The sequence below is a fragment of the Drosophila novamexicana genome, unplaced genomic scaffold, assembly GCF_003285875.2.
Source record: "Drosophila novamexicana strain 15010-1031.04,08,12 unplaced genomic scaffold, DnovRS2.1 tig00000108-arrow-pilon, whole genome shotgun sequence".
Taxonomy (NCBI): domain Eukaryota; kingdom Metazoa; phylum Arthropoda; class Insecta; order Diptera; family Drosophilidae; genus Drosophila; species Drosophila novamexicana.
The window spans coordinates 4,204,041-4,218,008 of NW_020824772.1; the positions used below are offsets into that span (position 1 = coordinate 4,204,041).

At 41.9% G+C, this 13,968-nt stretch overlaps 2 protein-coding genes across 4 annotated transcripts; both read right to left on the minus strand.

Moving 5' to 3' along the window:
- Positions 1 to 4,235: 4,235 nt before the first annotated feature.
- Positions 4,236 to 5,832, minus strand: LOC115771802 (serine protease grass). The gene is made up of 6 exons (XM_030717673.1): positions 5,700 to 5,832; positions 5,449 to 5,621; positions 5,174 to 5,387; positions 5,072 to 5,120; positions 4,813 to 5,006; positions 4,236 to 4,747 (listed from the first exon to the last, which is right to left on the minus strand). Exons 1-6 carry the CDS (start codon positions 5,782 to 5,784, stop codon positions 4,323 to 4,325), a joined length of 1,140 nt encoding a protein of 379 aa, XP_030573533.1. The 5' UTR covers positions 5,785 to 5,832; the 3' UTR covers positions 4,236 to 4,322.
- A 1,451-nt stretch (positions 5,833 to 7,283) lies between these two features.
- Positions 7,284 to 13,903, minus strand: LOC115771741 (NADP-dependent malic enzyme). 3 transcript variants are annotated; one of them, XM_030717570.1, is made up of 7 exons: positions 13,653 to 13,903; positions 10,472 to 10,664; positions 9,348 to 10,397; positions 9,130 to 9,282; positions 8,774 to 9,068; positions 8,587 to 8,715; positions 7,284 to 8,516 (listed from the first exon to the last, which is right to left on the minus strand). In XM_030717570.1, the coding sequence occupies exons 1-7, from the start codon at positions 13,667 to 13,669 to the stop codon at positions 8,482 to 8,484; spliced, it is 1,872 nt and encodes a 623-aa protein (XP_030573430.1). In that variant the 5' UTR covers positions 13,670 to 13,903; the 3' UTR covers positions 7,284 to 8,481. The 3 variants fall into 3 exon arrangements, with proteins under 3 accessions (XP_030573430.1, XP_030573428.1, XP_030573429.1); XM_030717568.1 differs by having other exon boundaries at positions 7,284 to 7,736; positions 8,551 to 8,715; XM_030717569.1 differs by lacking the exon at positions 7,284 to 8,516 and having other exon boundaries at positions 8,525 to 8,715.
- Between the last annotated feature and the right edge of the window lie 65 nt (positions 13,904 to 13,968).

The window sequence follows — 13,968 nt, forward strand, 5'->3', positions numbered from 1 at the left end:
GGAGGCGAGGCGATGTTTATTTGTTTGTTTGACGTCCTTGCTGTGTACTTGTGGGCGCGTGTGGCACATCCTTGCCTTGCTACCTTTCTGTTATTTCAGTCCTTTTGTTGTCGCTGGAGTCATCTTTTATTTCATTTTGTCTCATAAGTGTCAGAGCATGAAACGGACAATATAATTTAAATTCTGTATGCAAATGTGCGATGCCACACACACACAGACACACACACACACAAATACACACGCACACACTTACCCAAACGCACTGATGGCAAATGTGTTATCCTGCGCCGCCATTGCATTCGGAAATGCCAAATTTACAATAAAACCAAAAAATTTGAATAACTTATTTCACCAAGGAGTCGCTCGGGCTGCTGAACGGGCGGCCAGCCAGTCCGAGGAGCACCCCATGAATGCCATGGCATGTGGCAATTTCGACCGGAAGAGCCAAAGTCTGTGAATAATTCATTTAAAACCTTATTTATTATAATTTTATATTAAGTACATGCAGTGGTTACTTTATTGCATTGCTGTTACAGCTCGAGACAGGCAAATGAAAAAGCGAATTTCTTAAATTGAAAACCACAGGCTGACAGCTAATGCCTCACCGGAAATTAATTTAATGTATTTGGCATTTTATTGAAAAATCTATTGTGAAGCATCTCAGATGTACCATGGAATATAAAAAGTGTCAGAAACATAATAAGAATTGGGAGCGCAGAGGCATGGTCGCGATTTAGGTTGGACAACGATGCAGCAGGGCCATCAGAAACTAAAAATCAATCAAGAAAACGTAAATTTAGGATAATTAAAGAATTCGGGTTTCTTTTTTTATCGTTCAGCAAGCGGGACCAACCTTTCTAGTCACAGGCGGAGCTAAGCCCAGCGACACTTTTCTCCTCACTTTGAGGCTCAGCACATCTTCGACAATATTGCGTGCGTTCTGTTAAATACTTTTATAGAAAAATTGGGTGTAGTTAGCAATGACATCTTCAACCTATCCTGCGTTAGGTGGCATTATGAAAAATGGGACGACCCATTTGTGAGATGATTTTAATACCCGCGGGACACTAAAAAATACATGCACATCAATATCCAAATATCCAAAAGTCTGAAATCAATATTTGTACAATATATTCAACAACCTATGCCATAAAATATATGCGAGTTGGTCACAGACTCAATGCTGCATTTGATGTCAAGTATTAATCGCTTTTAATATGCTGCCACAAATGAGTTATGGCCGGGCTGATACGCTGAATGGCCTGGTCATAAGCCGCTTAAGAGTGTTACAGAAGATGAACCATGGCATTTATTTAGTGACTGACTGACAACAACAACAACAACAACAACAACAACAACAACAACACAGTTGCCAACTGCCATTTGCCAGTTGCCAGTTGTTGTTTGTTGTTTGTGCTAGCCACTTGCTGTGCTTGTTGTCAATTTTAAGTTTCATTAATTTGGTTTTACGCGCGAGGAACCAAAAACAATTCGGCAGTGTCAATATTTTGGCGCCGGCTGTTGCACCACAGCGGCCCAACAACATGTTGTAATGGAAAACAAACACGATGGAGTGTACGGCAAGGGAGAGGGATAGCAGCAACAACAGCAACAACAATGGCAACAGCAACAGCAACAGTGAAGGCAAAAACAATAGATCCGCTTGCAGCTGCGCTTGCAGCCTTAACAGTTCGGCTGTTAAACTAAAACAAAAGCTTTGACAGACAAAAATGGACGACGCGACAACCACTTCGTACTAGTTCGCAACCACTTCAAGCTGGCGGAAGAACAACAACCAACTAAAACAAAGTCGCCTCTGGCCCAAAACCGCGACCGCACTCCCCAATTTGTGTGTTTTTTTTTTTGTATGCTTTGAGCGGAAAAATTGACAGTGGCTGCGCCATATGGAATGGCAAAAGGAAAACGCCGAAGCATAGCCGAAAGGCTTGATTCAAAAATTGTTTGGCTGTTATTAGTTTCTCGGACTTGCTTGAGACGATTTTAATTAACGCCGCCAATGAGTGCAGCGCAGTCGGCCAGCCAGACAGCCAGACAGACAGACAGACAGACAGACAGCCATCCAGTTGCTGGCACGTCCAAGGCAATCCTTTTGCCTCCTCGCATCCTTGTGCAATTAGCAGATAACTCCCGAAAAGTTGCATCTCACAAAGCAGGAACAATACAGGACTTTCTTCGAGGACTTTGTGCAATCTGTGGCAAACAGAAATGCCTGACAATACAACCAAGTTCGTTTATCTTGAGAAATGCAGTTCATTAATATGGTATTAATTGCATTAGACTGGCAAATATCTATCTACTGCCATGCATAAAATATTCAAAATATTCCAAATAATAGCTAGGCAAGAGAGGGAGGTGTAGTCGAGTGTGCTCGACTACAAAATCGCCTGTACCTTTTTGTTGTTTTGTCAACACGCTTTTGATTCTTCTAGCCAGGTACTTATAACCTGATTCTGATATTATGATCTACATATTTCATGCTTCAAGACTCTAGGTTTTTTAAATCCTAGGATCGATGCAGGCGGACACACGGATATCGGCTCAGTTTGACATCTTGATCAAGAATATATGTACTTTATAAGGTCGGACATGCCCCCTTCTGCCTGTTACACACACATCAGGAGTGCACGGACCTTGTTTCATCCTGACTTTTGGTGGTGGCAATTCAAGGAGTTTCGTGCTGGTTGTGGTTCGACGTGAAGTTGCGTTATTCAACCGTGTGCCGTGACAGAAGAGGTCTCAGATAGGACTCCTGCCATACCAAGACGCAAGGCACAACCAAACTGTCGTCTCTTTCAATTGGTATCGTATAATGGGAGCCGTGAGATTGAGCCGAAATTAGGCCCGTTGACTTAAATGCCTGTTACATACATTTGCACGAAACCAGTATACCCCTTTTTACCCAATATCAATGGGTACAAGCGTAAAAGCACATGATTTGTAAATGATTTTCAAGCTTAACCTCTTAGATCAGCTACAGCTAAATCCGAAAAGACAGCTTTAAATGTTTGCCATAAATTTTCCATGTAAATTTATGTACTTACACAATCTCCAGCTACACAACAAGAAAACTTACTAAAAAATAAAATAAAAAGTTTGAAGAAACATTAAAAGTCGGTTTGCCTTTGCATTTAAATGGAAAATGTTTTGCACATAGAAAACTTTGTTTCATTTAACAGAAAAAAAATCACAATTTCCAAAGTACAACTTAAGGTTAAAAGACACGCCTCTGTTATCCTCATGTTAGTTATGACAAGGACACAGAGAAGATGGATTTTGTTGCGATTAGTTGGGCATATTTGTGCTTAACTCAAATTGCGCAGACACACTCACGCATACATGCATATGTGTGTGTGTGTGTAAGTGGCCACTAATGTCTTGGGAATCTGAAGATGCCACGCCAAGTGTTTACATTTAATTCGTTTAAATGCACGAAATGTTTGTTTAAAAAAATCCACTTATTATACCCTGTAGCCATAAATGATTAAAAACGATATTCGTTAAACGCTCGGCAAGCAAAATATGCCTTTATTTTCGATCAAAGTTAAGAAATTTAATGTATAAAGCAATTTATGATTTTCTTAAACTTATATACTTGCATATGCTATTTGTACCCTGAAAACAAAATATATCACTTTATATGGTGACAAATCTGAACAGAGGGTATTTCATAGTCAGACACTCGCGCGGTGTGTATTTCAGGTATTATTATATGAAAGTGTTAGCTGTTGTATTTGTACAGCAATACGCCTCCTCTGAAAAGCAGACTGTGCTTTTAAATATGTTGAGTGAATAATAATTTGCTCGATAAACAAGAGTGTGCTTTATTTATATGTTACAAATTACTTTACTTGCAAGGAATTCTAAATGTGTACCTAAAAAGGAAATTAATTCAACTGGTACCTAATTTCCCAAAAATCGCATTTATTAAACATTCCTCACGAAAACGGTTCGAGTATTGGAAAACCATAGTGGTTAATTTCATTCTTTTGCGACAAACTCAACAGTTGACGCCTGAACGCTCGCAGCAGCGCAGGCTTTGACGTGCGCTCTAGTGTGCTCCACTGTTGCTCAACGCGGCTTCAACAGGTGGTGCTAATAACTGAACAAATATCAATAGATGTCGCCATATGCAATTACTGCGTAATTTCGAAAATTTTTCAACTAAAAAAAAACGTTTATTTAAATATAAATATAATTTTAATATTTTCTGACTGTATAAAGCTGTGGTAAGAAATCTACATTTTATTTATAAAACTCATATGTACGTGTAACTGTGCAGCCGGATCGACTCTCGGCCAGATTTATAGGCCATTTCTGGCCATGCTGTCTGTTATCCATTGCACATAGTGTGCCACATTAGTGTAGAGACCCGGCAGGCTGATCTGGCCGCAGGAAGTCACGCCCAAGCTAACAATGCCGAACTCCACCATGCGCAGCTTGTACTCGTCCAGGTAGAGGGCGGGCGCCTGCAGCGGGCCACCCGAGTCGCCCTTGCAGGAGTCCTGCAAATCGCCGCCGCCCACACAGAGCTGACTGGAGGGCACCTCGCGGCGATAGGTCTGGGAGCAAGCCGAACGGCTCTGAATAGGCACTTTGGCCTGGAGCAATACATCCGAGGTGGAACCGTTCTCGGTGGTGCCCCAGCCGGTGACAAAGTAGTTGGGCAGCGACTCAGCCTGCTGCTTCAGCTCATTGCTTATGGGCAGGCAGATGGGCTTAATGTGCTCTGCAAGAAGTGACGAAGTGGTGGCTTAGCCTGGAACAATGGATAATGCTGTGCCCGCAACTTACTCTCAAAGGTCACGGTCTCGTTCAGGCGCAGCAAGGCAATGTCGTTCGTAACTTGCTTGGCATCGTATTTTTCGTGCAGGATGAACTTCTCAATGCCCAGATCCTTGACGGGGGGCGCGCACTTCTCCTTGCGTCCCTGCCGTCGGCAGTCCCGCTCCGTGGAGATGCGATGCTCGCCCAAACGAATCTCATAGCTGGAAGAGTGTTAAGCATATAGACATTTGTTTTGAGCCATGTCAGCTAGAGCTCCAATACTCACAGCTGTTCCTCCAGTCCATACACGCAATGGGCGGCGGTCAAAATATAGCCTACGAATAATTATCAGCTCAATATAAATAAATATGCTATATGGTTGCCTTACGGTTCGAGATGAGTGTGCCGCTGCACAGAAAACGAGATTGACCCAGGCTTTGATATCGGAGCAAGGCCATCCAGGGCCGGGAGGACAGCTGCACCTCGTAGCCATTGGCCACGCGCTGATTGAGAATGGAGCCGCAGCTGAAGTTGGAGCTCTTAAACAACTCCATGACCTTGGAGTTGTGCTGTATCTGTGGCGCGGGGCAGCAAAAGTGTCGCTTCAGACGAAACAAAAGATTGAGTTAAGCCGCCAATGGAACGCATATCGCCACTATTTACCATTCCGTCGAATTCGCCGCAGGATGCCCGCTGCAAATAGCTGGCATACTCCGGCGGCAAGCGCTCGCCGTTCTGTTGGGCGGCCAGGAGACGCTGCTCAATGTCCGCGCAGGAGGAATATGGCATGCACTGGCCCCGCACGCCGTTCGGGGTCTCACAGTCATCCGCATAGGCTATATGAACGTCCGTGTACACAAGCAATTAATATGTTAATCAGTAAAAACGCGTCATGAGAAGTTTTTCTAGCTCACCTGCCCAAGCGGATCGAGCGCCAATCAGGCAGACGACGGCGAAGGCGGCGGCGACGAGGAAGCTGCAGCGCAACATCATATACATATGTAAAAGTGCGATAGTCGATAATCGATGCCTGGCCAGATAACTAGCCGAACGTGTGCTCCAAGTGCTACTAAGCGCAGCGCGCTCCAAGCGCGCACTTTATACGAGATGAGCTCGGCCAGCTTGAAATCTCAGCTCATCTCTCTGAGTCGAGCATTGAGCACTTGCCCTTGTTTGATTGGTTTTCCCCCTTTTGGTAGCCCGGCCACAAGTGTTTGGCTTTCTTTGACAAGCATCAAATGTACGAATTATAATAAAAACATATAAGTATTAATTATAGATTGTATTTATGAAAAAAAAAAAGAACATATGCTGATTAGTCAAGCCGTCCGGGTTTGTTTACATGCCCGCACTCGGCTATAAAAATATAAAAATATCTCGAATTGTTGCTTGGCATTTTCTGAGCAGACTCTCGAGCTCTCACTCAGATCTGGATCTCGAGAGAACCAACAGCTAGAAGGTTGAATCGAGCATGTTTTGCTGGGGCTTACATAAGACGTTCAAGCCGAACTCTAAACACTCTAGATGAGAATTTGAATATTTTTCATAAATCTTAATTAGAAGAGATTTACTTGATGCCTGAATTAAAAATATATTTGCTAATCTCTAAAAGTTGTTACTCATACGACATGTTGAGTTCGTACTAAATGCATGAAAGAGTTTTCTAGGTCGCGTCCAGCCCCAAAAAGTCCACGTAAAGCTGCCATAATATGCATTCCCATGTCTAGACATATCCCATAACCGACAAAGACTCCGCTACAGTTGGTGTCCGGCTACGATCATAATTATGGGAGCTTTCACTGTATATACATAAATATTCTTTATCAGTATCAAGAACCATGTTCGTCAGCTCGTCTGTTTAAGACTATCTTGACGAAACTTTATCGATATGGAAGCGATCCGTCAACAATCATATGATAATGCGAAACTTGATTTCTCGAAAAATTACTTTTTATGGTAAATTGTTGTTCCAAGTACCAAGTACCCCCTCTTCCTGAACATATTTGCAAAGCTATATCTAATATCGGATATGACTTACAATATACTATATTAAATTAATATCTCCCAATTTTCGAGCTTTTATATATTACTTTCAAGTCATATATCTAGCAGGGTATTCGATCTTCGGCGAGTTGATGTTCCTACGTGTTTCATATAAAATCTTTTTATGCCCCAAAATTGCATGATAAAAATATTAGTAGAGCAACCTGTTCCAATTCGCTTCAATTACAATAACCTCGGCATTTCCCAAGAATTATATCAGACTGATCTATGCCAGAGCTACGGGAAATTCTACAAACAGGAAAGCAACTAAAACTCTTAACTCATCGCCGATATTTAAACAGGCAATCAAATGTTTCCAGGGAAGTACGAAAGTCAAGAACACATGTTTATTTCATAAAGTTGAGTACAAACGCCAGTTAAGCAATTGCTCGGAATTTCTTATCAGAATGGAATTAATAGAACCCACTTTAAAAGTAAAAAAACACACGCATAAAAACGTTTGAAATAACCATTTTCCGTATATTTTATTGTTTATCGCACATCAGCGGGTCAATAGTACAATTGCTTGAGGATCACTCCATTTTCTTCTCAGTTTTTAGGGTTTAAGTAATATGATAAACTAAAATTGACTGTGTGTAACAATAAATTATAACAAGGCTATTTAATAAATATCAGACATGGATCAACGACAAAAATAATTATTTCTATAGTCATATATATATATACACATACATATATATTTATATATACGCTATTTGTATTAAATTAAAACTTTTAACTTAGTTTGTTAACTTTTAGTTTAAGAGTTAATGATTAAGGTCAACGGCTGCTCTTTTTTCGTTTAAGGTTGGGCAGAATCTCACCGTTCTGCTGTCTATATATGCCAATATATATGGTTCTATGCGGTCGGTGTGGAGGTTGGATTATTTATAAGATATCTTCGCTTTCTATATGTCAACGAAAGGGAAATAGCAATAGATCAATATCAATCAATTCTTCAATTTTTCATTTGCTTTATAGTTGAGAAAGGAAGCATAGGTTTTCATTGAGAGCCGCTTTTGGAATTAGTAAGCAGTCAATGGGAAAAGCGAGAGTTAAAGTAAGAGAGAGAGAGAGAGATCCAGAAGGAAATTAAAACCAGCAAGCCAATTAAACTTAATTTCAGGTGAAAGATAGGCAAGTCAAAAACAAAGCAGTTAGTAAGTAAACAATTGTGAGATAATTAGGTTCGCATTCATCGTAACATTATCAAAAAAAAAATAAAAACATTCTGTACAGACATATATAATACTAGATAAACATATCGAAAATACATAGTCTCTGTCGCACTTGTCGCTGGCTAACTACTACAGCTCGTATCTATGACTAACAATTTTTATGGGTAAGTTTAATAACAATGTGGAAGTTTGCTTGTTTAATTAGTCACCAATGAAGAGCTGGGGAGCCCCATAGCCGTACGCCGGCTGATCTTAAACCTGGCAACTGACGTGGCAAGTGAATCGATCATATAACATGTAGATAGTGTGAGCCGTTGCAGAAATTATCTAGGCCTAGGCTTGGTTAGTGTTTGGTGCTGTTGGTGGTCGCTTGGAAGTAGTGGTAGTGGTAGTAGTAGTAGTAATACGAAGAGTGGGTTAGAATGCAATACAGAAGTGCCATCAAACGATCAACCAAGAGAACTGAACGATTTTCTTATTTAATAGCGGCAATTAGCGGACTCTCTTCGCCTAAAAGAGAAATAGAAAAAGAAATGTTAATCACTTTTTTTCCCGTAGAGTTTCGTGGGCACTAATTCACGGGTCTTGATGTATGGCATGCGTGGCCAGGTCCAGGTGACTGGCATCGAGCACTCATAGTTAAAGTTGTACAGTTGATCCTCCAGCCACTTGCGCGTGTCCTGCGGCTCTGGGTATGTGGATGCCAAGCCTAGCCAAATGGTATGCGTATTAAGAATAGAAGTTCTCATAGCCGAAAGAAAACATACCCTTATCATAAGCACATTTAGTTACGCCAATGGCAATATTCATGGAGACATCACGAATGCTCGACAGCGGCGGGTACAATGAGCCGCGCTCAATGTCAGCGGGCTCCACAAAGTTGGCCAGCTCTTGGGCAGCAATCAGGAACATATCATCGGGTATGTGATGTGTACCCGTGCATATGACGCCGAGCCCAACGCCAGGGAAAATGTATGCATTGTTACCCTGACCGGGGTAGTAGGTTTTGTTGCCCACAACAACCGGTGGGAAGGGCGAACCTGATGAAAAGATGACGCGAGCCTAGAAATAAACCAGAGGGACGTTTATATCGACCAAGAGACATACAACTTAAGGAACTCACATCCGTGTTGTGATAAGCCTCCTCAGCTGTGCATTCCGCCTTGCTGGTTGGATTTGAGAGAGCAAATATGATAGGCCTTTCGTTATTGTCCGCCATGGTGCGCAGAATCTTGGGCGTGAAGAGGCCGGCGCAGGCTGAAGCGCCAATTAGCACCTGTGCGATAAATTGGCATTAAGTGGAAGATTGTGTTTTATATATAAAACAAATTTACGACATACACTTGGCTTAACAGTCGACACAATTTGCTCGAGATCCTGCATTGGTTCAATGTCCTTGGCATAATTGACCTTGTGGCCATCCAGGTTGCCCACATTGCGCGATGTGGTCAACAACCCGTCAATATCGACCATAAATATCCTACTATATGCCTCCTCGATGGGCACGCCTTCGGCAACCATGCCCTTGACCACGAGATCGGCAATGCCAATGGCTGCCTCGCCGGCGCCCGCGAATAGGAAAGTGTATTCCTTGAAGGACTTGCCCGTTATACGCTTTGAGGCGTACAAGCCGGCCACAGCTACAGCGGCTGTTCCCTGAATATCATCGTTAAAGGTGCAGTATGTATTGCGATACTTGTCTAAGAATCTAAATGCATTGTGATTGCCAAAGTCCTCGAACTGGATAAGTGTATTCTGGCCATAGCGCTTGACAACTGCCTCCATGAACTCGTCGATAAAATCATCGTATTCGCGTCCTACGACGCGCTTTTGACGCAGACCCACGTACAGTGGATCCTCCAGCAGGTCGATATTATTGGTACCCACATCCACCACAATGGGCAGGCATTGATGCGGCTTAATGCCCGCCAGTGCGGTGTACAGCGCCAGTTTGCCAACTGGTATGCCCATGCCGCAAGCGCCCAGATCACCCAGGCCCAGGATGCGCTCGCCGTCAGTTACGCAAATGGCACGCACATTCGGCTCTGGCCAGTTTTTCATCACATCAAAGATATGACCGCGATCATTGAATGTGACAAACAGGCCATGCGGACGTCTGTAGATCAGGCCAAAACGCTGGCATGCCAGGCCCACTGTGGGCGTGTATACAATGGGCATTAGATCCTCAATGTTCTCCGATAAAAAGCGGAAGAACAGGCGCTCATTGCGATCGTGCAGATCGCTCAAATACAGATACTTATTCAGTGGTTCTGTATAGCGGTTAACGGCAATCTTGCACAGCTGTAGCTGCTCCTCCTGAGTCTTGAAACGTGCTGGCTGCAGGCCATGAATACCCAGCACCTGACGCTCCTCCAGAGTAAAGGCCAAGCCCTGTTGATGGGTTAAACCAAATATATAATATATATAGTTACGACGCACAGCTGGGGACAATTCCAGGCACTTACCTTATTCAAGCGAGGATCGCGTATATGATCGATGCCGCGCACCTGTGAGGGGCAGATAATGTCGCCGACAACCTCATGATAGCCACGGGCATCGCACAGCGCCAGCGCCGATAATGCCGGCGGTGTTGTTGTTGGGGTGCTCGTCACGGCTGCAGTGCCGCTGCGGCACAGTTTACCGAGATTTCCACACAAGCTGCAAGCAAACGAAAATCGTAGAGCAAATGTTTATTATTGTCGCAATTGATTCACTGACATTGAAAAGCCAAGGCCAAGGCCAGTGTCAGCTATTTTGAATACTCTTCAAAATAAGCTTGAGCAATGGTATATAAGAGATTGAAAACTGGGCTACATCTGAGACGGTGGGCAGACTCCTACAGTGATAGTCTTCTGTTCTGCTAAGACTTCTCGAATAAAGGTAGGTCCAATAAGAACTTAGCAGAGAATCAAAATGTCTAGTTAGGGATTTCCGCTTGACCAAAGCGAGAGACAGCAAGAAGAAATCTTTGCACGTTTCTTACCATTCAAACTAAGCAAAAATTCTAGAAGAAAATACCAAAATTATCTGCATGCGTCAATGCTGTTAAGTACTTTCACTAATTTAATAATGTCATAACAATCCGATAAATAAGTGCAGTAAAAACTATGGCTATTTTTTGTTTGTGTGGCTGTGTACAGGGTATTCTCAAGTTAAGCACTCTTGAACTGCCGCTATCAATTGGACTGTTTGCCAAAATGCCACTAAACTAAGCCGCAGTCGCATTGTTTACGATGGGGGCGCGATAAGATTTCAAGTGCTACGATAACAAAATGACGACAAACGAATTGCAAATGCTTTCTGGGCGATTTTGCATAATTGCTGCTAATTGCGGCCCCCCCTTGTGACTAATTGAATATGGTTCATTGGCGGCTATGACATGGCCGTGTCCATCTCTCTGGGATTAGGGCTGCCACAGCTAGTAAACCCGTTAATGACGCGCCTCGTGACGTGTTGACTACCCAGCTTGGCCCGATGTGCGCAAACACTCTTGGCTGCTAATTAGCGGCAGAGTGTAAGGGGCAGGCCGGCATAGGCATGGGCATGGGCTCGGGCATGGGCATGGGCATGCTATCATTATCATCATTCGTCATTTTGTTACTATTTGCACAGCCTAACGCCCAGAAGCGCTCACATGAGCGCCAAGTGCTTAATAAATTTGCATCTGCCCCATATACATACACACATTTATATATATATTCATACGTATACTATATATATATATATATATATGTATATATATATAACATATTTTATATCTAATCACTAATACAAATGTAAGTGCATGCCGTAAACATTTCCGCAAGTGCTGATATGTTTATACGACACGCAAATTACGTAAATTGTTTTGATATCACGATATTTCCATATAAATAGAAACAGCTGCTTCTGCCTGTGTTCTGTTTTGATATCATATAAAAAGTGTTATCATTCAACTATTTACGCAATCAATCTGCGCTCTATATTTTGTACTTTTTTCTTTATAAATACATGTTTGAGAACTATTTTATATAGATCTAATTACATATTATTACAGCTGTCATATTGTTCTCGTAGAGCAAACTATTCGCAATATCTTGTATATAATTACTTCGATATTGATTACAAAAGTGAATTAATGCAGAACAAAAAATAACTAAAATATTAACCAAAAATCTTTTAAAAGAAGTAGCATTAATTTAATTATGAACATGTATAAAAATATAAAAATTGTTTAATTATAATAAACTGAATAGTTTTTTAGAGAAACAATAGCAGTTTTACGAACTGAACTTATCAGGTTTGTAAACTTTAAATGTTTGTTTCCCATTTTGACCATTAATTATATTGCCAGACTTTCGTATAAACGTAGTATATATTTACGCGCAACGATGGCATAATCATATATATAATATCGCAAAATATGATGTGTGTGCACTTGCCAAGTGTGTGTATGTGTGTGTGTCAATTAACTGCAATCATCAAACGCTGACCAGGCCAAGAAAATGTATACATTTGGATATCAATATGTAGCCCAATTCATATCAGCATATCAGCTGAAAGCCATAAAGTTATGCGTGATGGTAAAAGCCAAAGAGAAGTCAATGTACTCGAATGTGTTTTGGCCAGAACAAGCAAAGAAAACGAACAGAGAAGCGAAATCAGCAAAGGCAGAGATGGAAGATGAAGCCGCGCAGCGAAAGAATAAACTTTTGAACTTGGCAGCAAAAAAATAGCTAGAAGAACAGGGCACAAGCAACAAACAAAATAATAGCACCATCTTTTGTGTATACTAATCGTAAATATGTAATTGCCAAAATGTATGTACATATATAATTTTAGAATTTGGCAGCAGAAACGTTCAGTTGTATGTATGTATACATGTATGTATCTACATATATATGTATGTATCTGCAAATAATATAAAATGTGTCCATGTCCATGAACGTGAAGGTGGCCTATACAGACGCAAGAGCAAATGCGTTAGTGTTGGAACAGACACAATTAATACACACACACACACAACACACACATGCACATAGAGATTGTTTGTGTATTGATTTTTCAGCTGTTTTGTTATACACATATGTGTGTGTGTGTATAATTGCCGCTATTATTTTTCGTTTTAATTTTACTTTTTTGTTTTGGCTTTTCTTTTTTGCACATTGCCAAGAAAAGCGCACCTGAGCTATCAGCTCTTACGCAATGAGGAAAAGAAAATTAAAAGGTCGCAGCCAACAAGCAGCTGTTGCAGCCAGCGAAAACCAGAAAAAGTTAGGTCAATGCCAAAAACATGTGCGAATCTCTGCCTGCATTAGCCAACACCAACAGGCCAATGCTTGTGACTGTGTGCGTTGCTGTGTGTGTGTGTGTGTGTGTATTGTTAGCGCCAATGAAAACGAAAGCTGCGCACTGCAGGCACTGAGTTTGATGATGACGATGGAGGGTGCAGAGAACCGCCTGCCTTGGCGCACACTCGTCTGCCACGAAAAAGACTAGGTCACTGACAAAAACAGCTGGGACGCGGAACGGTCGCCTGACAATTGAAATTGCATAACAGTTCGTCAATTCGCGTATGTACCAAAAATAGTTGCAAGCATTGCGAATTCCTTTGGCAACTTGATGCCAGGGGGTTCGACTACTGTTGGCTTCGGTTTGATAGCTTACCTGGGTCGTGAGAACATTTTGCGCCTGTGTTTCTAGAATTGCTTATGATGTGTTAACTTAAGGTGTTTTGCTTGTAGCTTGCTTTTGTTTTGACACTTATCACTAGGTAATAATACTTTTTGTTACGCTAAGCTTTTTTTTTACATATGAAACACACGACAATAACCAGCCAGCCACCCTTATTAGGCCCAACAAACAAAACTGAGTATTCAACGCGGCGCGGGCAAAAACTACCTGGCGAAGCTGTCGGCGAATGATGAACGAATGCCGAATTCGAGAAAACGAACAAACGTATGCAAGAAACTTGCGCGGCACT